This window comes from Caloenas nicobarica, chromosome 27 (assembly GCF_036013445.1).
Source record: "Caloenas nicobarica isolate bCalNic1 chromosome 27, bCalNic1.hap1, whole genome shotgun sequence".
In the NCBI taxonomy this organism is placed as follows: Eukaryota; Metazoa; Chordata; class Aves; order Columbiformes; family Columbidae; genus Caloenas; species Caloenas nicobarica.
In genome coordinates this window covers 3253101-3277642 of record NC_088271.1, presented here as the reverse complement: position 1 = coordinate 3277642, position 24542 = coordinate 3253101, and the positions used below count along the sequence as shown (strand labels likewise).

At 39.5% G+C, this 24542-nt stretch overlaps 1 protein-coding gene across 5 annotated transcripts in view; it reads left to right on the top strand.

The window, feature by feature from the left end:
* Positions 1-24542, top strand: part of MYO9B (myosin IXB) — a 41009-nt gene that overhangs the window by 2105 nt on the left and 14362 nt on the right. For 4 of the 5 annotated variants that reach the window (XM_065652404.1, XM_065652403.1, XM_065652400.1 and 1 more), the window contains exons 2-16: positions 3905-4014; positions 7128-8021; positions 14599-14693; positions 16183-16245; positions 16372-16471; positions 16614-16714; positions 16936-17065; positions 17522-17611; positions 17829-17945; positions 18229-18363; positions 20201-20322; positions 20908-21049; positions 21322-21517; positions 22104-22179; positions 23724-23834. In XM_065652404.1, the coding sequence (XP_065508476.1) occupies positions 7185-8021; positions 14599-14693; positions 16183-16245; positions 16372-16471; positions 16614-16714; positions 16936-17065; positions 17522-17611; positions 17829-17945; positions 18229-18363; positions 20201-20322; positions 20908-21049; positions 21322-21517; positions 22104-22179; positions 23724-23834 (2315 nt within the window). In that variant the 5' untranslated portion in view covers positions 3905-4014; positions 7128-7184. Of the gene's footprint in view, positions 1-3904; positions 4015-7127; positions 8022-14598; positions 14694-16182; positions 16246-16371; positions 16472-16613; positions 16715-16935; positions 17066-17521; positions 17612-17828; positions 17946-18228; positions 18364-20200; positions 20323-20907; positions 21050-21321; positions 21518-22103; positions 22180-22600; positions 22691-23723; positions 23835-24542 lie in introns of all 5 variants that reach the window. The other variant, XM_065652402.1, reaches the window with a different exon arrangement.

Here is a 24542-nt window from a genome sequence, read left to right as displayed (position 1 = left end):
AAATATGTCCTTTCCTTAGTGAGATGGTCAAATACCATGATTTGCATATCTTAGGCATTTAAAAAGGAAAAATTCCTAAAAGATGCAACAGCATTGGCTATTTCAACAGTCAAGGAAAAGAGCGAAAAATGATGATTCAACAAAAAGTCTGTGGCTCAGTACTTTTGTGAATTTGAAGGCTGAAGAAGTTTATTAATCACATATCTAAGAAACAAGACCTACTTATTGTAATAGCAAGGAGAAGTAAAGCCTGAGATGCTGATAAGGATTTTTTTTTTCAATAGATGACTACTTTAATAGATAATCTGCCTTCTGAAAGGACTAGGAGTGTCTTTATTTCAAAAAATGAAAATTCAGAGGTTTTGTCTCTGGCATATTGTGTTTTCTTGATGTATCAAGTGACTTAAGTGTGGCTTGCAGAGTTGCTTTTATCTAGGCTTTATTGTGTTTGTTTGTATCTGATTACCAAACTAAACTCAATGCAGATCCTAGAAAAATATGCTCTTCCTTTAAAGACCATCAATGTTTAAAAGTAAAAGTGGTTTTAGTGGTATTTTTGACACGTGTACATTGTGCTGATGAGCCCCGTTTTTTCTTAATTCACACAAAAGTTCAACCTAAAGTTTCGTAAAAAAATTTCTTATCAGTGTAAATGCAGCACTAGACCAATGAGATTCTTGACTTCCTTTGTTGATAGCTGTGATGTTATTAAGGATAAAATGAAGAAAACTACAAAAGGTGGTAGAGTAGCCTCCAAGATTCTTTTGGCTTATGCTCTTTGCCTCTAACACTCGGGGGTTTTTTGCCTTCATTCCTTGTTTTCTCGACAAGGCCACATTTTCATTTCCTCTGAATCACACTCAAGCGCATCTCTCACTCTGATGTCACCCTGTTTGTAAGGTAATGACATGGTGTAGAGCTCCAGTGTTGCTGGCAGCCTGATAAGGGATCCTGGCAGCCTGATAAGGGATCCTCGGCTGGAGATGAAATGCTGTGTCTGAGTCACTGAGAGGAAGCTGAGGTCTGAGCTCAGGTGCTTTGGGGACAGAGGTTGGGATCAGGCTCTCAGGGGCTGCAGGGAGCAGAGAGAAGCTAGCACTGCTTGTAACAAAGGTAATTTCTTTGATTTTTTTTTTTTTTTTTTTTTCCCCTCTATTTCACTACATTACTTGCATTTGAATCCAGCTTCTACTTTGTGAGGCGGTCTGTGGCAGTAACTTTTCTGGCAGGGTTGATTACAAAGAAATATGTTGTGAATTTGCGTGCTCTGCTGAGAACTATGCCTTTTAGAGCAGAAAAGGCCAAGAGCTTTTAATTAAACAAAACCAAGCATCCAAAGTTGTTTAGTCCAGAAGAATTTTCAATGGCAAATAAAAATACTGAAGTATTACTAGGTTGCTAAGCAATTTTCAGGTAATCTACAGATGTCTGGAATACTGGAAAAAAAATTAAAATTAATTATGCTCAACCAGCAGCAACTGTATGTCCTTATGACATGAGGTAAGGCAAAGGTTGAAGCCTTTGCGTCGTCTGTAACACGCAGTTAATTGTGGAAATTTTGGGGTGTCTCTGTGGCCTATTATCTTGCTGGAAATTCCTTGCTTTGGAAACCAAGGGTAAGTAATAGCTGGCTATTTTCAAAATTGCTGAATGTTTTCAATTTGATCAGACAGAGGGGTCTCTCTTGGAGATGGTCATTGGCGACGCTGGTATTCAAGAATATTAGAGGTCAAGGACTCATGTTTCTGCTTTTGTGTTGAAAATTACTTGATGAACAATGGGAGAAGCTTGAGTCTCTCAGTTTGAGGAATGCAGCACTGGAAATGCACATGAAAATATGAAGAACTGCAATATTATAAAGTTCATCCTCAACAATTTTGCTGTAATGGTAGCTTTCCTTTTTTAGCTTCACTATGATTCATTGACTAAATATGTGGCTTCAAATTATGGCCTTATTTAAACTAAACAGATACCCTGCGCTGATTGGGGCAAAGTTCTCTTCTAGAATTTTACTACGCTATTAAGTGGGCAATATTGGCTTTAATGCATATTAAAAAATTAATTGACATAATGGAGACTTGAAAACACTTAGAAAATACTGTGAGATTACCACATAAAATTGGAATTTTTGGTTTTCTATTTCTATTAACGTTGTCTGAGCAAAAAGTAAAATTACAAATTTATGATAAATTACATAGCCTACTACATTCCCTCTACAAAGCATTGAAGTAGTTACCTGAAGTGTTGCCCTCCTTGGTGATTTAAGTGACAAGTATCGTATGATTCTATGAAATTTGTCTAGCACTATTCCAGATTTACTCCTCTTCCATCTCACTTGAAATAGGTCCTATTAAATTACTTATGTTTTACTGGCACAATGAAACCACTGTCACAAGGGTGAAAATCATATATCACTATATCCTTGAACACTGCAGCTGTTGCTCTGCTCATGCCCGCAGAATTAATACAATCTAATGTTTTAAATAAAATGTTAGAAGCTTTGCATGTCTAACTTTTTTTGTCTTGCCCAGCTTGCCTAACTCTGTGTTTGGATCTGTAAAACAGGCCTATGGTGAAAAATAATGCTTTACTGTGTTCTGTAGGTGCTGATGACTGAATTAGTAAATTCTAATTGCTGTGAAGATGTATATTTTTGTGTTACAAAAGGCTTGTGGAAAGTAAAAGATTTTAAGGAGAACAGGAAGGAGTCTGAATGCGAAGTCTAAAATTAGTTGATGTGCACCTAGTGCCAGCTTCTGCCTCCCACTTATGAAATTCTCTAACACACAGCTTTGTTTTTTCCCCACGTATTGGAAAGGAGCTGCTTATGAGAAAGAGTGTTGAAAGAAATTGAGGTAACTTTGCAGAATTTCCATCAACAGAAAGAACCCAACGGTGGTGCCTGGGCTGCTGTTCTCCTGAGTTTGCTGGTTTGCATGCTGACCAGTATGGTTTCATTATTACCTTCTACTCTTGTATTTTTCTTCCTGTATTCTTTGCACCTGGATTCAGGCTTGTGCTTCCTTGATGAGCCAAATTACATTGAATAAATATTTCAATTGCTTTGGAATTCTCTAAATGACTGGAGATCATATAATTAGAAGGTATCATTGTAATCATCTGTTCAGACCACTTTTGACATAAATGAGAGGGTGGCACCTAATTAACTTTTCTTATGAAGAGTCACATCTGTAACTGGGGGCTGGCTGATTTTCTAAAAAGAACTTTAGCCACCAGGCCTCATTGTTGGTGTCAGATGAGTTTTTTCTGGTGACAATTATGTCTCTCATTAGCCTGAGTTTCCTTCTACCTTGGAATTCCAGCCGTTGGCTTGTGTTGGAGCTTTGTCCTCCAGACTGGTGGTTGTTCTCAACTCCAGTTCTCCACGCAAGGACTCAAACTGGTACCAGTCTCCTCTATGTTTCTTCTGGACAAAATGTCTAGAGGATTTTGCTGTAAGCGGTTATTTTCTAACAGATTTGTTGTTGTTGCTGTTCTTATCTCAGCTTCTTAATTGAATTTTGTATACGTTTTAGATGCAGTATTGGTCATGTCCCTTCTGGGTACAAGGGTAACATTGCTGCCTAACTAAATAATCCTTTGATGTGTATCTGGGAATTACATTCATTGTCCTGCTTGTGGTGTTATATTCGAATACCATGTTTAAATGATTACTCACTATGGTTTTCAAGCCTATTTCAGGATAGCTCCCATTCCATCCTTCTCGGTTGGATTGTTTCTTGGATAAATTTGAAGTTATATGTCTAAAAACTGAGCTGAAATTTGTTTAGCATTTGTTTTCTTGCTCCCATACTATTGAACTGTACGATCTAACATTTTGATTACTTACTGCCTTCTTAATGTATGACATATTCTTTATCAGTAACTCTTTTCTTTCTTCTAGAACCATCATGAAAAGTTTTACTTTGATGCCAGGAATCCAGCTTCACTAGAATCTAATCCTCCAGTTGCCTGATGATACCCTGACCTTAGTTGAATACTGGGACTCATTAGGTAACCAGCTTATAATTTGTCCAGTGTATGCTCCTTTGCTTTTATGTTCCAATTTGTGGTTTGAAACATTGTTTAGTATGAAGTCAGAGGTATACCAAAGTCTGTCTCTTTTAGACCAGTATTATCAAAGGAATTTGATATCCTTTCTAAGAAAATAACAAGTAGTTGGAGACCAGTAAGTTTTCCTCAAACCTCTGTAATGACTAGATATTCTCATTCTGATTCTTGCATAGAAGAATTTAAGCATCATGTTATTTCTTCTTGCACTCATGTAGTGCATTTTCAGGTAAATAAACTGGGTAACAAAAGCAGAGTTGGTTAAAAGAGATTAACAGTAATTGAGCACTAGTCTCCCTTAAATGACTTTAGAATTTAATATTTTTCTTCTTAAAGTCTCATGATCAGTATTAAATGATTCAAAACAGCGTATCTATTTTGAGTTGTTGGATGAAAGAGCAGTCTTAAAGCTCCATGCTGTTGAAAGCAAGCAAGTAGTGTCTGGATTTCATATCTCGTTAAAACGGGGCACTGTTGTGCTGGCTGCCTTTCTGTTTCCTGCTGATGTGACTGTGCATTGAAATAATGTTTCAGCAAGTTCTTTCTACTGTAGATTGTCTTCCAAATAATTCCTATAGTGTGGTGGGTGCCTACTTGAGCTTCCATCGAGTTGTATGATGACTGCACAATTTAGACATCTGTATGTAGCGTAAATACATTAAGGTTGATGTTTGCGTGTTGCTTTGTCAGAAATCTGTTGTCTTCAGGATGAGAGGGCTTTTTCTTTCCAGATTTTCAGTCATACACACCTGAGCAGACACTACCAGCTATTGCATTGCTGCTTACTGTAACTGGCCTGGGTTTTTCACCGGTAGAGAAGAGGCCATTTGTGTTCCGGTTTCCTCTTTGGAAAGCCTGCTATGGGAGTCTTGAGCAACATACCAGATCTTGGTAGAACACGAGATGAAGTTAGGAAATGTGTGTTTGTGAAGCCAGAGGTCAGCACCTGGGTTCAGCTCTTCTGTGTGGGCAGAAAGTCGGTGCCATGTTTCTTAGGGTGCTCTTTTGGTGAAAATGCTCCCTGAGGGGACTTCCTCTATCATACCAGACTGTGTGTCTGAAACTAATTGCTGAGGGGAAAAAAAAAAAAAAGGAAGTTTGCACTAGACTGTCTGCCTTGAACTGGCTGGGTAGCTCGAAAGGAAAATGGTCACTGTTCTTTTTGTCTGTGCTCTGGATTAATCTTCCCTGTGAGCAACAGTCTACTGTAGATTCTACTGTATGTTAAGGTGCTTGAGCTTCTATAGGTTAAGAATTCTTTACACTTGCATGATTGCTTCAGACTTATTAGCTACTGGTCAGTGATAATTATAGGAAGTGGAGAGGGGACTTTGAGCTCGCTGGTCCATCCTTCTGTGTGACCAAGTTCTTGCAATAAGCTCTCCTTAATGAATGAAGAATGAAATTTAATGGGGGGAAAAAACCCAACCGTTCTCGGAGGGATCATAGCGCTTGACCAGAGACGTGCTGTGGTTTGCCTTGCTGTCTTGTGGCTTGCTCAGCCTTCCTTTTGATGAGTAGCCACTAAAAATTATCCCACTTGCATAACAATGTCTTCTGTAAGCTTGCTATTCAGAGTTCCCTTAAAGCAGGGTTCTCTACTTTGAGGCTGTTCATGAGGCAGAACTATGTCATAAGTTTCTGTGAAGTGATTCATTCCTTGCAGTGGAAGTGGCAGCTAAATGCTTCCCACTCTACTGATTTTAATTTGAAATGATTGCTCTCTGTGGCCTTATGCAAGTTCCTGTGCAGTTGCTTAGTGGCAAAAAGCAACTTCATTGGCATTTCTCTGCCTTTTTTTGCTCTATATATTCAGCGTGTAAGTGTATAATTGGAAGGCTTTCTTCTTGAAACAAAAATTGGACTGATATTCTGGGTATGAAAGTCTACAGACTGTTAAAACAAGTGGGGTGCTTCGTTATCCTTCTCCTTTTACCACCTGTTGAACTAAAGCAGTGTAAGCAAACCTGGTCCTGGTGATCTGGGAGTAGTGAGTAACAGCCGAGAGAAAAATCACTGGCAAAGGCACAGAGTGTTACTAAGTGTAGAGACTTTTAACTTGACGGTAAGGAGGAGGTTGACTTCCATGAGGTCGATGTTAGATTGAAATTAGATTGCTGGCCTGCATCAGGGAGGAAAGGAGGAAAAAAAGATCAGGAGGAATGATTTTTGGAGCCTCTGTGACAGATATAAAGGCTTGCAAATGAAGTGGGTTATTTGGGATCTTGTTAACGGAACTGATAAGTAATTGCAATAAGATTAATTTTACTTTGTTGCCTAAAATGGAAGATAAAGCATGTTCAAACCTTTCTGTAACAAGGATGTGGTTCACTGAAGTGAAATTAGCAGTCTGTTGTCTGGGTACATTTTGCGTATTCAAGAAATCACCGGTGTGCAGGGTTGGAAGGAGCTGACAGCAGGATTTGCACTGGGGTAAATACTGTACCTGGCTTGTACCTTTCATGAAAAGAGGTCAGTTGGGGGAAATGAAAAAACAAAAAGTGTGGATCTCAGTGTTGTAACTTGTCCTCCTTGCAGCTGTGCTCTGCTCCTCCTGCCACGTTCCTGCCTGCTCTGAACGGGCACTGCTGATTTCAGTACCGATCAAACCCCGTTTCCACCTCAAGTCGCTTGTGCAGCTTTAAGGGAGGGTTTATGTGGGAGTCTGAATAAATGTTTGTGCAGCCATACAGTGAACCAGGTCAGGGAAATTATCTGGGTTAAAACTCGCCTGGGCAAACAAGGAAGTTTTAATTTGGACATTTATCCCAGTTCAGTTTGCTTTGTGGCTGGATGAATGCTTGTGTTGGGGAGGAAGGGGAGGCAGGGGAATAGAAGGAAAAGTGAAAAGAGGACAGGTATTGTGACAGCTATCTGCTGCATGAGACGGGCTAAACAGGCTTAATAATAGCACTAATGTGCATGAATAGTACATTTGTTCTTTAATAATTTGGCTATTTACTTCATTCTCACCCTTTAGAAAATAGTACTATGCCCTAAGACCTCTTGTATGCATTTTTTTTAACTCCTGACATTTTTATTTTTCTTTTTTTTAGACAATGGGCACTGCATATTAAGCAGAGGTGGAAGACTGAAGCCCATTTGGGGGCAGAATGAGTTTGAAAGATGCTGAAAGTGCAGTTTGCCAGGCAAAGACAGCCTATAATCTTCATATTTACCCCCAGCTCTCGACAGAAAGTGCTCCCTGCTGCAAAGTGACAGCAACCAAGGACAGCACAGCTTCGGATGTCATCAAGGACGTGATTAATATCTTAAACTTGGATGTCTCAAAACATTATGTGCTGGTGGAGGTAAAAGAAACAGGTGGTGAAGAATGGGTACTTGATGTAAATGATTCTCCTGTTCATAGGGTTTTACTTTGGCCTCGTCGCGCTCAGGATGAGCATCCCCAAAAGGATGGGTACTACTTTCTTTTACAAGAGAGGAACACTGATGGGACCATCAAATATGTCCAGATGCAATTGCTTTCCAAGGAGACAGATGCTCGGCGGTTGGTTGAAAGGGGTTTTCTTCCGTGGCATCAGGAGGACTTTGATGACTTGTGCAATCTGCCCAACTTAACGGAGACAACGCTCCTAGAGAATCTCAAATGCCGCTTTCTAAAACACAAAATTTATACTTACGCAGGAAGTATTCTGATTGCAATTAACCCCTTCAAGTTCCTGCCCATTTATAATCCTAAATATGTCAAGATGTATGAGAATCATCAGCTTGGGAAGCTGGAACCTCATATTTTTGCCATTGCTGACGTGGCTTATCACACAATGCTTAAAAAACATGTGAATCAGTGCATAGTTATATCAGGGGAAAGTGGGTCTGGGAAGACTCAAAGCACAAACTTCTTAATTCACTGCCTCACAGCTCTGAGCCAGAAAGGGTACGCAAGTGGTGTGGAGAGAACTATTCTAGGAGCTGGACCAGTTCTGGAGGTAAATTTATGTTGAAATTGCCTTCTGTGAAAATTGTTTCTTGAAAACTTCAAACAGCTGCTGTTGAATGCTACTTTTGAGAGTCACCTACTTGGTTTAGGCTTTAAATATCACTGGGCTGCACTGGTGCTTGGCGGTGTTGTCTGACTGCTTCTAATTGATTTTCCTTCATTCATCCTTCCATTCAGTTGACTTCCTGTTGCTTTTAATTTATATTTGACTTAACTTTCCACCACTAAACACTAACATTCTGGGACAGAGGTTACCTGTGTTTTTGATCTGAGAGTTTTGATGGCATTTCAGTCAAACTGTAAGTAAATGGTTTCATAAAAAGATTGTTCCGCTGAAACATTAACTGCTTAGTGTAATCGTGCCTTTGTGTGTAAGCATGTCCTGCAGCATTTTTACGAACTCTCTCTTTGAGGGAGTTATTTCCTTTCTACAATTGTTTGTTTTGGAGAGATCGACGTTGTTAGTTGGGGAGAAAGTGTGAGGTGGTTTTGGCTTTTAATTGCTACAGCACTTCTAACAGAAAGCAAAACTAAGCATGCGGGAAGGGGTACAGCGGATCTTGCTTTAGGTATCAGCAGGACAAACTTAATCTGATCTTTTAGGCTTCAGCCTCTCCTTATTGCTCTCATCTGAAAGAAAAAATGCTGAAAGTTTGGATGGGTGTAATGGTCACCCACAGTAAAATCTTCAACAGCAAGGAGCTCAAACACAGCTTTAAATATTTTCAGCTTTAACTATTCTCAAATGTAACAACAGTTTCATTTATAAAAAAAAAGCAAGCTTTTTAGATAAAATGTGAAAAAGCAATGAAGTTAAACTTTAAAATGTGTTACGTTTATAACTGTGATTTGAAAGCTTTTCTGTAAAGAATGAGGAAAAGGTGCAAGTTCTTTTTTGCCTTCCTTTCTGCTGCTTGAAAGAAGAAGTAAAATAGTTTGAGGTTTGTTGGTTGCTGGAGTTCAAGTTTGCAGTTCTAAACAGAAAACAGGAAGGGGTCACTGTGGAAAGCGCTGGTTGATCAGCTGATCTTTCTGCCTTTGGTACAATTAACTGTTTCAGATCCTGCTTTACCAGCCATGATACAGCTGTGTCAAACCAGATGGAGACATAAAACCTGGCGTTGCGGTTTGCTTGGTGAATGAGAAATGCACATGGCTTCAAAATTAAAATTCATAGCTTTGCTGGGGTCACAGGTAGATGTTGTGCATGTCTGGGAATGTTCATAAAGAGACATTGGTGATTTTTCTGCAGTAAGATTTGTTGTCAGGCTCCTACTGAGCATTTAGTAACTCATTTCATGAGAAAATAGTCATTCTAGCTGGAAATATGATGATAGATTGAAAGCTTAGCTTGCAAACCTGCCAAATGGATTCTAACATGGCTGTTAGAGCACATATTGTCTAAAATGTGAGGCTTTTGTCTGATATTCTCAGAGAAAATTCTTACTTTACTGCTTTGAGGGCGTTTATCAGTCACAAATTGATTCGTTTGGCTGACAGTGAAGCTTCCATGTTTCCTGATATGGATGCTCTTGTGCAATTCCAGTCACTAAGCGTGATTTTAAAAAACCAAATAAAGTCTTGGTCTTGGGGAGGAATGCATGAAAAGTTTACTTTGCTTTGTGGAAGTTAAAGTGATGACAAACTATTCTGTTCGAGTTGGTCACTTCTAAATCCAACTGCGGTGACTCATTTGGGTTTTTTCTTAAGGGAACTAAAGTCGTACGAGGGAATTTTTCTGCAATGGATGTTTCAGGGGATTTTTTTGCATGAACAGTTTTTAGTGTGCCCGAACTAGTTGAGAATGGCCTGTTTAATTTTGAAGTTTTACTTTGAGTCCTTGTGAAAGCTGAAAATGTGCTCTTAACTGAAGTCTGTTTCCCAGACTCTTATGGTGTAGAAATTGGTTGCATTTTGGCTCAGAACTTCCCCTTTTTACTGACCTCTTATTTTCCTGACACCCAAATAAAATGTGCGTTTATAGACTGACCTTTTGTAAAAGTTCAAGGAGTTAAAGGAAATGTTTCTGGCACAGAGAGGTGAGCACTATTAGTGTGTTATGGTGGTAGGTTTATGATTTTATCATTACTTAGTGAACTTGGAAACGTGTTTCGTGTGGAATCCTATTCCTGTGGTGGTTAACTAGTCTCTATTCAAATCTGTAAGTAATTTGCAGATAACCTTATTGTTAACATTTTAGCTCCTTGTTCACAGTTTCTGGGCTTTGAAGAGTTATAGCTGTACTGTGAAAGGAGATTTGACCTTAAATATTGCTTGATATTACCTTCTCAAACATCTGCAAAATGAAATACATGATGCTGAGGCAGCGTAGTTAAAACCTTTCCATACGCACTTCAGAAGTTTCCGAGAAATTTGTGTTTCCTTTCATCAAGGAAAACTGTCTTGAAATGCATGATTCAGGTATCAAATGCACAGTGTGCAATCTAAGGCTCTGAACTTATTTTGGAGACCTAAAGTGAACATATCAGATTCTTCTAGGTTATTAATTTAGTAAAATGGCAGAAAATGGAGCGAGGGGATGGGAGCATGTGGGGAGAGAAGTAATAAGAGGGAATTGGAGCTTCCTCTTGTGGCAGCAAAGATCCTGTTGCCTTGTTGTCTGTTGTTAAATTGTAACGTGGAGTATCTGGGGTTTGTTACCCACTTTATTTTGTCAGTGTGCTGCAAGTTCATTTCTCTCCGCAATGGGAGTTGAGGAGAAGTGGGACACATGGAAATACTGGGGTTGTCATAACTTCATCATGTATTATGTTGAAAAGCATCACTTATTTCTATTTGGATTTGGTTTTGAAGATTTCTTAATGGCACTGAACCATTCTTTGAAAAGAATTAAGGGCCAAATAAAATGCAAAGTCCAACAGGAAGCATTTAAGTGGTCTTCTAAAGAAGGCAATTGCAAATATTAATTAATATTGACAGCACAGTCAGGTCGGGGGGATGAGATTTTCTAGAATTCAGCATATTAAAAAGCTTGTTAAATATCATTGTAGAAAGTAAACTTTCATGCTTGACAGCTCTATGGAAAACAGAGTAAAGCAATTTACTGTCAGCTCTGCTTTCTTTATTCCAGTCCCATTGTGCTTGTGGTTTTGGTGTAAGATGGACTGAAGCTGAGTGGTGCTGCAACTCTGGTTTTCATTTGATTTGCCCTAAAAGTCTGCATATATATTTAGTGGGTGTAGCCTGTTCTATTTAAGGGAAAGTAGTTGTTTTGAGGCTATTATCTGCCTGTGTTTGTTTTAAGAATCACAATCAGAGGAGGAATGGAACTTCCTTTTTCCATTTGGTTGGATGTTCCTGGGGTTTTTTTGGTAGAAATGTGCTGTTGTGTAGTTTTCCCTGCTGCACACATCTCTTGGGGGGGGAAAAATCACCTTGTCCTTTATACAGCCTTATCATGTGGGTTGCCTGGACCTCCCCAGGACCTCGTACAGCGTCCAGAGTTGCAAAACTGTCCTGAATGTTGCAACGTTGGCATTAATGAGTGGATATTTTGCAGCATGTTTGTGACGACCACTACAAAACCGAGTTCAACTCTGAAGTCCTCATTTCCTCCTCCAGGGTGTGTGATTTGAGTCTTCAGAGTCATTTGGCACGTGAAAAGACAGGTCTGTGCAGCGATGGTTCTGCCGTGGAGTACAGTGGTTCACACAGAAGCTCTTGGAGCTTTTTCAGATTTGGGCAATTCTCGCAAAAGAGTTAAATGAGATTTTCAGTTGTGTTCCTGAGGTAAGCGCTAGGAGCATGTGTGTGGTTTGGGGCTGTCTTTTTTACAGCAAATAAAAGGATTTGGCTTTTTTTTTTTCCCCGAATACTTTTAAAGCTGTCACTGTCGTAGGGGTTTGGAGCAGCAGACTCCAGTTTATCCTCTTGCGTTCCGAGGTAAGAGGACGGGTTGGATGAGTTTCCTGCTGGCCTTGGGCTATTTTTGACTCGCTCTCTTTTTATATAGCTACTGTTCTGCATTGGAGAGGGTTCGGTTTAGTTTTTCATTTTCATCTTTCTCCTCGTGGACTCGCAAGGGAAAACATTTAATGGGTTTGGTTATATATATGATGGTTTCTCTTCAACTGAAATTGTCTCTTGTCCCCTCACACCTTCTGAATTGATTTTGTGAAGCAAAGGAAAGGCGAACTAGGGTGATATTTTAGTTGAATTTGAACTACATATAGAGTAGCTGGCTAGAATTATCTGTGAAAGCTGCTTTCCATGCAGAGCAATGGCTGGATAATAAGGGAACTTAATTCTTATCTGTAATCCTTTTTCTGTAGGGTAAAGCTACAGTAGGTTAAGGATACCTAACTGCTAAATAGCAAAATATTTAACATTCCAAATTTTTGCACCTTTCTGATTTTAGGTGGGAATGTCACTTATACAGTTAATTCGTCAAAGTATATTGAAGGATGTAGTAGCAGTGATTAGAGTTTAGTGTTTAATGTTAAAAAAAAAAAAATCCCCACCCAAAATGTTAGGGGACTTGGAATGTTCTTTAAGAAGTTGTAGATGTTAAAGACTCTTCTAAGAAAACCATTCAGTACATGAAAACTTTTCTAAAAACTGATAATATTAAATCAGCTTTTAAGAATTTGCTGTATGCTTTGACTAAATACCAGACACATGAGGTCATAAGAGCCTTTAGTTTTAAACTGTATTCATTGCTTACATGAGTAATCAGTGAGAAGAGTTCTTCAGGAAGCCCGGGTTATGGGATTTCTTAACTCCCTAATGTGGCAAATTTAGCTATGCTGTGTTTCTTGAATCAAGTTAACTGGTGGGTTAAATTAAAAAGACTTTTTAGCAAGAAGTTTTTCCAGAATCAATTTGCAAGTCCAAATTGTGCAGCCTGGCAAAGTTCACCCCAAGGGATTCCCACCGAGTTGGCCGGTGTTGTACAGAGAGCCTGGGCTGAGCCTCTGGCCATAGAAGAGGAAGAAATTTTGGATTTACGAAGCAGACAACTCGCTGTGCTGACCTTACTGGGCTTCCACTTTGGGTTTGGTGTTTGTTAAATGGAAGGAGTTGACCTGGATTTCATGCATCCATTAATATGCATGTGTGTGCAAAATGGGCTCTAAAAAAAAAATCTGGGCGATAACTTGGATGCAAATCCTCTTTTTAGAAACCCATTGACTTTTCTGAAGTTACAGCAGAAAATCACCCAGTAGGTTCTCACCTATATTCCTTTAGGTCAGAAATAATGGTTATCTGAAAAATGACGGAGATTCTCCCAGTTAGTTGATAAGAAGTTTCTTGGACTCTCTAAGCTCTCGGCAGCTGGCAGAGAAATCTACTTGTAAGAGAGCTTTGAGAACCCGTTTTGGAAATACTGATCCAGGAGAGAGGAAAAAAAAGAAAAGGAGAGAAGAATTTCAATATACAGACAATATGACTGTCATGAAAACAGTTTTCCCCTGGGATATACACCATAACTGGGCAGTTTGATCTCTAACCAGTTCAGTTCTGGGTTGTGTACAGTATTCACGTGTCCATCGCTCTCCGGATATGTGGAGGAAGAGGGTGGCATTTTTGTGAAATCATTCCACGAATGTTCTATATTAGGGGAGGCGGATTTCCTAGGGGAGGCCTTAATTGCTTGGAGCTCCAAGAGGAAATATCTGCGGTGGGAGTCGCTGGTGATGGTCCGCACCGAGCGGTGGATTTTGCCGAACGACTGCATTTTATACAGGGTTTCTTCTCTGGGTGCTGGGTTGCCTCCTGCATGTTGGAAGGATGAAAAGTTTCTCCTGACCTAGGAAGACAGTGCTTAAGAGTTGATAAAGTTAAAGGCATTCCCAAGAACTAATTCTACTGGACTTTTAGATGTAGTAAATTATCTTTATGGTTCTAGAGTGTGGCTCACGCAGAGGATATTTTGTGTTATGTGTGTACTAGCAGCTATCGGAGAGCTTATGATGCAGGCAGAAGTGTTAAAGATGCGCAATTAGGATTTGTGCCATTCCTGGTTTTTCCCCTTTTCAAACACCTCATAATAAACCCACGTTTGTCAGTGTTGGCAGCAGAGTTCGCTGGCCAGTGATTGTGACATGGTTCTGTAAACCAAAGGTTTTCTGTTTGTCTTTTTCCCCTTCTTTGAATACACAACTTTGCAAATTCGTGGGCTGACTTTATAAATAAGATCTTGATGTTCTGTTCTCACTTAAAGAAAAACTGTGCTTATTGTGAAATGTTTGAGTGGGAGCAATACAATGTGCAACAGACATAGTTTGTGGCTTTTCAATGGGAGAGGCAATTCCGTGATAATTGTGCTGTCCTACCTAATATCCTCGCTAAGGTCAAAATTGTTAGTGAGCGAGGCTGATTTGCCCTCCAAAATATTATTGCATGGGGCAAATAATAAGCATATTTAGATCTGTGAGGACCAGTGGAGGCTTCCTAAGCTGCTGTTTGCTGTCTGTGCTGCCATCCCCGTCGTGTTCGGAGTTTATCATGCGAGCCGACAGGGGCCTGAACAATGAGCAGAAGAGCTTGAAAAGCTCTGTGGTGACTTATTTAATTGAAAATTAACTTCTTTTGCTTTATTACAGGCATTTGGAAATGCAAAAACAGCACATAACAATAACTCCAGTCGTTTTGGAAAATTTATTCAAGTCAACTATTTAGAGAACGGTATTGTCCGAGGGTAAGTACAGTCTGAGGTTCTTCTGGGGTTGATCTCTGTGCTTGTAGGGGTTGGTGAAGACTGTACGCAGAACTCTACCGTATTGAGACTCTGCTCCTGTGAGAACGTCTTGCTGCGCTCGAGCGTTCAACACTAACTGAGCTCTGCAGAATAATCAGGTGATGTGTAATATTCTTACCCTGCTGTACAACCAGATCAGGTTAAGAATTTGACTGTCGCTGCATCTTGTACCTTCACGCTAAACGAAGGATTTTCTCATAACACTGTTGTCCTCTCCCTTTTGCTATTAAAACCAGATGAACTGAATTTTTAAGAGGAGATGGAGAGAAGTGAAATTGATTTGAGGAAGCCATTCTAGATGGTATAATGTTACTATAGTCTCTCAATATTATTAATCAAAGATTATGCTTCATTGCTCTTTAGTAATGGGCACTTTCACTTCAAGCGAAGAATTTTTATCCAAAAATTTTTTGTGGTATTAGTAATTTATGTGCAAATACTCATGTATTACTTGTCTAACATCCTGCCATGAAATAGTTTCTTTCAGATCTTGCTTTGTAAAATGCATCTTAAATTTTTAATGCTTGTGTCTGCACAAATTGCAGCAGTCACACGTTGTCAGGATGGACCTGTGCTGGTTCAGGTGCGGTGCTGTGACATGGTGCTGGTGCAGAATTCTGCCCCGTACCATCAGCAGAATCTTTTTGCACTGTGGAGCGTCACTAACAACCCCTGACTTTTGTTCTCTTTCCTTTGAATCGTCTTCATGTTTGCACTTTAACATGAACAATGGGGAACTCTGTCCCACATTTGCTTGGAGTGTTATTCTGAACACAACTGGTGTCTTTTCAGATTGTGATGCACCAGCTCACGAGATTGGTACAATTTGAATATATTTGTTTTGTCTTCAGCATGAGAAAAAGCTGCTCAAACTTTGGCCTCGTTCATTATATCCCACGTCAAGGAATTGAGAGAATTATTTAGGAGATCTTGTCAAAATGTGAGGGGTTTTCTGGCTGGCTACCTTCCATTTTTGGCTGATGTATATATTGTCATAAATTCTTGCGAATTTTTTAGATTGGCAATCAGGTGGTTGTCCAGTATATTTTGGGGCTCTTGTAGGCTGTGCATTCCTTGTCAGATAACTGTTAATCTCGGAGTAGAGAACAGATTGTTAGCACTCTGCATATCTTGTTTCTGCTTAGAATTTTTCATCAGCACTTTTCTAGCTTCATCTGCCTTTTTCCAGTTATGTCTACCAAAACCAAGCACCGAACATAGGTATTTTTGGGGTATTTCTCTTTGCTCCAGTTACAATATAGTGCACATTGAAATTTTTGCTTTAGGTTTAAGACAGTGACTACGCTATTCTCTTGTATATTTTAGCGCAGATTTCATTATTTGAACTCTCTTGGCAGTTGCTGTCTGATGTTTTGTGACATCTTTTCTTTTGCTCTCATGGTTTTTTTCATTTTTTGCGGCTGTTCAGGGCTGTAGTCGAGAAATACCTGCTTGAAAAATCTCGTCTGGTTTCACAAGAAAAAGATGAAAGGTAAGAGATTAATATAGTCTACTAACACAATTATAGTCAATGCAAGAGTTTAAAAGCATCTGAAGTAGATAGAATAGAAGAAAAATCATTCTATTTTCATGAAAGAGAAATACATTGACTTTGTAGGAACTACCACGTCTTTTATTATTTGCTACTTGGAGTCAACGAGGAAGAGCGTAAAGAATTTCACCTCAAGCAACCTGAAGATTATTTCTACCTCAATCAGGTAATCTGTGACCGGGATTTACAAATGTGTTGTATGTGTCTGTCTTGTGTTAAAAATAAAAGAATGCAGAAGAGATTATACTTGTTTTCTTGTGATGTTTGTACTTCGTCCTTTGCCTTTAATTATGGGTGGCTCTTCACAGCATAACTTGAAAATCGAAGATGGGGAAGATCTCCGCCATGACTTTGAAAGATTAAAACAAGCCATGGAGATGGTTGGCTTCCTTTCAGCAACAAAAAAACAGTGAGTAGAACCCTTGAAGCTTTTGTTACTGAGAGCTGGTTAATGTTCTTGAATTGCAATAAACCGTGGATGTGTGGGGATCACGTTTAGTTGAGCAGGAAGCAAGGAGAGCGGAGTGTTTGAGGCCTACAGACAAGTTCTTGAAGCAGAATTAAGTCTACTAACCTGTTATAATGAACTCATAAGAAAAATTCTTCTAAAGTTCCGTTTTTCTTCCTTAGGATTTTTTCAATACTTTCAGCTATTCTTTATTTGGGCAACATCACGTACAAGAAGAAAGCGACAGGTCGTGAAGAAGGGTTGGAAGTGGGACCTCCCGAAGTGTTGGACATTCTTTCCCAGCTTTTGAAAGTAGAGTATTTCTCTTCAGCTCTGTCTGATAGATCTTATTGTCATGTTCTGCCTCAGCATTTTACTTGAGCATCTTGTTGCCTCGTTTGCTGTATCCAGATCCACAACATTTATCGTGTGGGAGGGGAAATGGATGAAATTGGTGAAATTATTTGGGTTAGAGATGGAATCTAGCCCAAAGCATGGAAGTAGAATTTGTTTATTCAGTAATCGTAGAGCCAAGCAGGAATAAATTTGTTGGGTTTGTTTTCTTGGCCACCACAGGGAAACATCTGAATGAATCTAAGCTGAGAACAACTTAAAGAAGTTGAGGACTAAAGAGTTTGAGTTGTAAAGCTATCAATAAAATGTAGCTGTTGTGAAAGAACTTAAATTTCTCTGAGGAAACTGCTGTTGCCATCAGGTTACTCACTGGGGAGTTTGAGGGTGACAATAACTCTTGTTCTTGTTTTGAAGGTTAAACGAGAAATTCTAGTAGAAGTGCTAACAAAAAGAAAAACTGTGACAGCCAATGATAAGCTTATTTTGCCATATAGTCTCAATGAGGTGAGTAAAAGAACACTACTAGTAGTATTTTAAATGCTTAAACTTGCTCTTCAGGCTACAAAAAAGCTAATACGGTACGCTTCCACATTTAGAAGTTAGCACTAAAAGAAAATTTTGGTTTTGTTTATCTCTGCTAGGATTGTAACCTTTGAGTGACACTGGTCTGAAATAGAAATGCTCTTTTTAAACCAAGTTCTGAACATTGTTTCATCTCCAGGCAATAACAGCTCGTGATTCGATGGCCAAGTCCTTATACAGTGCCCTGTTTGATTGGATTGTGCTGCGAATTAATCACGCGCTCCTTAATAAGAAGGACATGGAGGAATCTGTTACAGTAAGTTTCTTACAAAAATAAGTCTTTATAGCCAGTTGTGTATTTGGAGCTCTCAGAGAATCCTATAGATGGCGTGGTCAGATGTCTGGGATAAGTTTTGATTCTTCTGCAGTCCATGGTAAATTTCTTGATAACATTTAATTATCTCTGTTTTCACAATAGACATAACTATTAAATATTCAAAATCTCTTAGTGAAACTACAGCACTTTTTGTCCTGGCCAGCTCTTGTGGGTTAAGTCACTACAACAGATTGCTTAACTACATTTCCACATCTTCTTTCAGTGTTTGTCCATTGGTGTACTTGATATTTTTGGATTTGAAGACTTTGAAACCAACAGCTTTGAACAGTTCTGTATAAATTATGCAAATGAGCAGCTTCAATATTATTTCAATCAGCATATTTTCAAATTGGAACAGGTAAGAAATTAGAGTCGCTGAAACAAAGACTTCTTTTTATCAAGTGCTCGTATATTATGCAAACTTAGCCACTATTCTGCAAATGCACATGGCTTGCTTGAATATATTTCCGAAAGTCTGATTCGTTAATTTTTTTCTCTTATTATTACTTGTTACGTGTTGTTTGAAGGTTGCAAGTTTGCTGGATTTAGTGCTCTACACATCCTAGTGCTAGCAGGGGCTTTCTTTAGGGACCAGCATTAAGTTTCTGTTGGACTTTTTAATGGTAGGTGAGATGTTTAAGCTTTTTTTCTTTTTAGTGGTTGGGAAACAGTTTCTCTTTTTTTCCGTTTGTAAATATTTAATAACCAGTCTTTTGTTGCTTCTTCCACCTGACTGCATTTAGGGGATACAACTGTATGTTTATATTGGCAGTAGTTCTGAAATCCTGATATTACTGGCAGATGTTGATTTACTTGGTTGCAAATGGCATCACCATCTCAAGGAGGCTTTGAGCCCTGGGAGAGCTCACAGATCCTGTTCCTAGACCGAGGGGTTTTGGGGGGTTTGCTTTAAACTGGGATTTTTTTTTTTTCTGGTGCTAAAGTGTTGTTCTCAGGTCACTCTGCTGAAAGGAAGAAGTCATTCTGGAGCATGTGGTATTTCATCACCTATACGTAGATAACTTTAAACAAGCATTTTAAAGAGAAGAAAATTACCCGATATACAACTTTTGTATGTAAACATAGTGTTGATGTCCCTGTTTTGTAACTTGTGAGGGAAGTGGCCAGCCAGGCTAACTAGAGTAAATAGTTACATTGTTTTCTTTTTTCTAATGCCATTTTTCTAAATAAGCTTAATCCTTGAATGACCCATTTCCTGTATCTCTTGCAGCATGAGGGCCCTCAGGGGGATCTCTATATCTTTTTAAAGAAAGGCTTTTTTGTCTGTGGAAAATGGCATTTCAGTTCTGTAATGTGGCAAGCACACTGAGCAGTCTGTCGTTGGACAGACTGAATTCTACCTATTTAAAAATAATCCATTTCTTATCACTGTCGTCATCAAGAACAGTGAGAGGTGCTCTTTGTCTTTTGTTAGACATAAAACTTATTTGTTAAATTCCTGTGCAATATCTTTTTTTACATTAGCGAGTTAGCATTACTGGGCTTATTTTTCCTGTAGGCATTTACAGCATTAAGGAAAACTGATATTTTGGTTCCATGTTTTAATGGGAAGCTTGTCCTGTCAAGCATTTGCATTGTCATTTCAGCAGAAGAACTTTGTGTTCTCAAAGAGCGCTCCACGTTTTCTGAACCTAAATGATATATGTTGCTTCCTTAGGGAAGTTCTGCTGTTGATTTGTGTGGCTTAACTGCCTCTTCTGAAACTTCTGGTATTTTGTTTGACAATGGAATTTGGAAATTCTGGAACTTTAATATTAAATATTTGTCGCTTTTCATAATACAAGAACTATGGAAGAGAAAAATAGACTTAAATTCCTCCAATAAATGTTTACCTAGGATTTTAATGATGTAGATGTCCTGTCTAATCCCAAGTTTGCAGACTGCTGATGGATGGGAAGGCACAGCAAAACATTCTTTTGCCTGTTTTGGTTTTTAAATAGATTTACCCCAAGCATCTGCTGTTGAATGACTCGTCTAGATAGACCTTTGATCTGACCCAATACGCCTGCTGTTCTGTTCTTATTTAGATACTTTTCCTTATTTTTGTTTCTGCTGCCTGTACTAACAAACTCAACTTGCTGTAGCTGTTCAAGGATATTTTTTAAGCGCTTAGACCACAGGACATGAAAGGTCAGGGCACTGTACTGATGAGGGACTTTTCTTGAGCTACACAGGAGGAATATAAGAGTGAAGGGATCACTTGGCACAATATTGACTATACTGATAATGTGGCCTGCATTCACTTAATCAGCAAGAAGCCCACTGGCCTCTTCTATCTTCTGGATGAAGAAAGCAAGTAAGCAACAAACATCTTCTGGAACAAAATGTATGGCAGGGAGGAGGGAAGGACTGTGGAAGGGAACAGAGATACAGCACTTGACAAAGGAGAGGGATGTTGTGGGAAGCAAAGGGTCACCTTGAATGATAATCTACACTTGAGTTTGCTTCCAGTGACTCCAGTATTGTGCTGATAGAAATCAATGCTAAAATCGAAGGTTGGCTTAAGCACGCTTAAAAACTTTCACTTCTGTATTTTACCATGGAATTACAATTAAAGTAAAATGCATGTATGTAAGTCTTCGGAATGTTAAGTAGCAAATGTGTTAAATAGTTAATGTGGTGCTAATTAAGGTGAAGTGGGAGGAAGCATTGACGTACGCTGGAAACCTCTGAATATTCTTCTGCTTGTGGGTTTGGTCCAGAAATTAAGCCCAACTCTAGAATTCAAAGCAGGTGTGTAAGTCTCAGTTACAGCGTAGAGATCTCAGATAATAAAATACTTTCGGCAAGGATCAATAGACTCTTTAGTCTGTCACCTTTGCACCTCAATAAATGTACCATATTTGAAAGTTAGCTGACCGCTTTTGTTTTGTATTCCTAGTTTTCCACATGCCACCAACCAAACTCTACTTGCAAAATTCAAACAGCAGCACGAAGACAACAAGTTTTTTGTTGGAACCCCGGTGATGGAGCCTGCTTTTATTATTCGACACTTTGCTGGGAAAGTTAAATACCAGATAAAAGTAGGTGATAGATCTGATGGCCACAAAAAAAAAAGGAATTCTTACCTTTCTGATAGTTTTTGTCAGAGTGTAGAAAATTTGCTGGGAATGGACTGGATCAGTTGTGTCCTCAGATGTACTTTTTTTTTTTTTGGTAGTGGTCTAGACTTGAGGATAATGCTTCCTATAGCTAGAATTATTTAGAGTAATGAATCATTCTGAATAGCGATGAACATCTTGAGTCAAAACGCAGCGTTCTTGAGAGCTTGTGGTTCAATGTTCCTGTTTTGCAGGATTTCAGAGAGAAAAATATGGATTACATGAGACCAGATATCGTTGCTTTGCTCCGAAGCAGCGACAGCGCTTACGTGCGGGAGCTGATCGGGATGGACCCCGTGGCCGTGTTCCGCTGGGCCGTGCTGCGCGCGGCCGTTCACGCCATGGCTGTCTTTGCAGAAGCTGGACGCCAGAGAGCGCAGAAGACTGCAGGTATGGTATGAAAAAGCCAGAAATGCTTTCAAACACCAGACAATTGGTTAGTGCTTGTTGACAGAACCAGTTTACAGCAAAACCTTATCGTCCAGGTGTGGTCTTGGTTTGGTACTACTTGTGAAAATGGCTTGATGTTCACACACCAAAGAGGCTGTCACTGTTTTACTGGGGAAAATTCAGATGTACTCCTCCAATAAGTGCACTATTTCCAGCAGGCTGTGCCAAATTTGAAGTCGTATTTGTAAAAGCTTGGCAAAACATTACTAGTTCTAGTGTGCATTGCTCATCACTGGTTTCGATCTTCTCAGACCTTCCTGAAGTTTCAAATGAATAGTCAGGATTAAATACTAATTTTGAAAAGCTTTTCTGAGCAGCTGCAATTTGCTATCTAGCAGTAGGGAGTCTGAGAAACAAAGTGGTCTAGCTTGATAGCTAAAGTACTAGACAAAAACTCCAGGCCCTTGGATAGACATTTCACTTGTTATACTCGGTGTTTTGTGGTTTTTGGTTTGGTTTTGGTTTTTTTTAATGTGTTATGCTTATATCTTTGTCAAAATTCAACCTGTTGATTATTTCATAACAGGAGTGGTACGTCAAGGACCCAGAGTTCCTCTTGGAGAACTCCAGAGATCAAATACACCAGTAGAAAAAGTTTATCGGTGAGAAACGCATATTTAACCTGTGTCAGGGAAAAGTCTGAGTCACATTTTCATATATCAAATGTCAACTAGATCTTTCCACAGGGATAGCAAGTTTTATTTCTTCTGTCTTGTTTTGTTTGGCCTTTTTAATATTATCCAAACAATAGCTTATTTTTGGCAAGACCCGATACTACCAAATATTAGTGACAGCTTCAGTTCCACTTACCCCTGACTTTCTGGGTTCTCTGTCTGTACTTTGTTGCTATTCCCACTGTGTGTTTCTCTGCAACCAGTCTGTGTCCCTCAAAGATTTCTAGGAGCCCTCATGTTTTTTGCAGCCTTATGACATGATTAAGAGGCAGGACAAGTCCTACAGAGCTGCCTCCACGCGTTTGCCTTTCAATGGATTATTCAGGTTTTATACGTGTTCCTTTTGCAGCTGCTCAATGCTTGATTTCTCATTTGATTGTTCTGAGGATTTCGATATAAGTGCTTTTGAAGACATCATTTCTTTTTATGAAAACAAGAAGTAAGTAGCACTAGGCCGGCACTTAGAGGCCAGGGAGGCACATGCCTGGACAGACTGACCTTCTGAGCGTGCTCTGTGTAAAAGTGAAGTACACACGAAGTAGTGACTTCTGCTGCTTCATAATTACTTCATCACAGATAGTCTCTGTCACTTGCAACAACTCAGAACTAAAGATACAATTGGGCTGAAAGGATTGGTCTCAGCGTAACACATTTATTTCCTTGCCATATCTTAAACCAAAATCTTGATGTTCAAAAATGTTCAGAGATACCAATGGGAGGAAGCAACTGTCTGTAATGATGTTGCTGCCTCAGCGAGCAGCTCAGGGTCATGATAGCATCTGACAGCCAGAAGTGATTCTTACGCTTCTGTTATTTTTGGTTTGTGCCTCTCTGGAGAGTAAAGAAGGTAAGTTCCGTGCAGAGACACACTTCACAAGCACGGTGCATGCTTAAAATAACGGAGTCTGCCACAAATTAGGGACCATCCCAGGCTTACTTTGAAAAGCTAAACGTGAATAAATTGCAAATGGAAATGAAGAACAAAATGTCATCAAATATTCCTATGATGAGTAGTTTTTAACTTTTCCGATGTAAGTCCGCTTAAGCAGGCTCATTTTGGCAGTCAAATCTCTATATAAAACTATTTACTGCTTGATTATAAAGAAACTTACATTATCTGAAAAGGCCATTTAGCTTAAAATGTTCCTTGCGTATTAAGTACATTCTGCTAAATTTCTGTTTTCTGAATTGGTGGCTCAAGAATTTACACAAAAAGGCAGAATTAGAGAATAAGTTTAGTATGAGACCCTGGTAACTAAATTTTAGGGCACTAACAGAATAGAAAGTGCTGATTTCACACCAGAATCATTCATGCTTAGGAAAAAGTAGTCTGGGATTGACCTGCTGCTGTTTGGAGCACACTTGGTGATGGGATCTCTTGGGGTTTTAAGTCCTTTTTCCCCCCCGCCCCCCACTCTCTCCTGGCTGTGTATCTTTGTTTGCCATCTCTGTTTTGCTGTGACTCATTTTAGAGACATGCATGAACAAATCATCGCAAGTATCAAAGGACTTCCCTGGCAGGGTGGGGATCCCTGCAAGCTGCTTCGGTCACTCAGTCGACTCCAACACCGCTCCCACTTCATGTGAGTTCTGGTGCTCGAGGTATTGCTTTGAAAGTGCAACAAGAACCAAGCAGTTACTCCAGTCCATTGAAAAGATACTTGCCCCAAATTTGTCTTCTGCAGAAAAACTAAATAAGACAAGAATAAAATAATTCCTTCTAGAAAAATATAAAGGCTTTGAGAACACTTTATGGCTTCATTGCGCTAGCTGCAAGCCAAACCTACTTTTCATGTAAACTTGCTTTAAAACCCAAGTGTGTAGTATGGGCTTGTTGCAAAACATTTGACAATGAAATTACTCACAAGTTACGATTAATGGTTTCCTGAAATCCAGGATGCCCATGCTGTGTATATTCCTGGGTTAAGACTCTTTACGTGTGTACACCTATAGATGTGTTTAAAAAAAAAAAAAAAAAAAAAAATCATTCTGGTCCGTCATCTAATAAATAAATTTGAAGTGAGTGGCGTGGAGCTGGAAGGTGCTTCACGTCCTGGAGCTCACACGCTCACGGTGAGAGGATGTGAGCTCCAGCCTGTTCGTGCCAGCTCGGGGTTTGCTGTGGGGTGAGAGCTGCGCCCAGGGCTGTGTGGTGCCGGGGAAGGTCTGGGATGATCTCAGACCCATCAATTCCCAAGCAGAATGCTGGGCGTGGGTTGTCCTTCCATGAGCAGTTAAGGGCTTTCCCAGCAGTTCTGGTGCAGCAATAACTTCTGCGTTTTGATGTGATA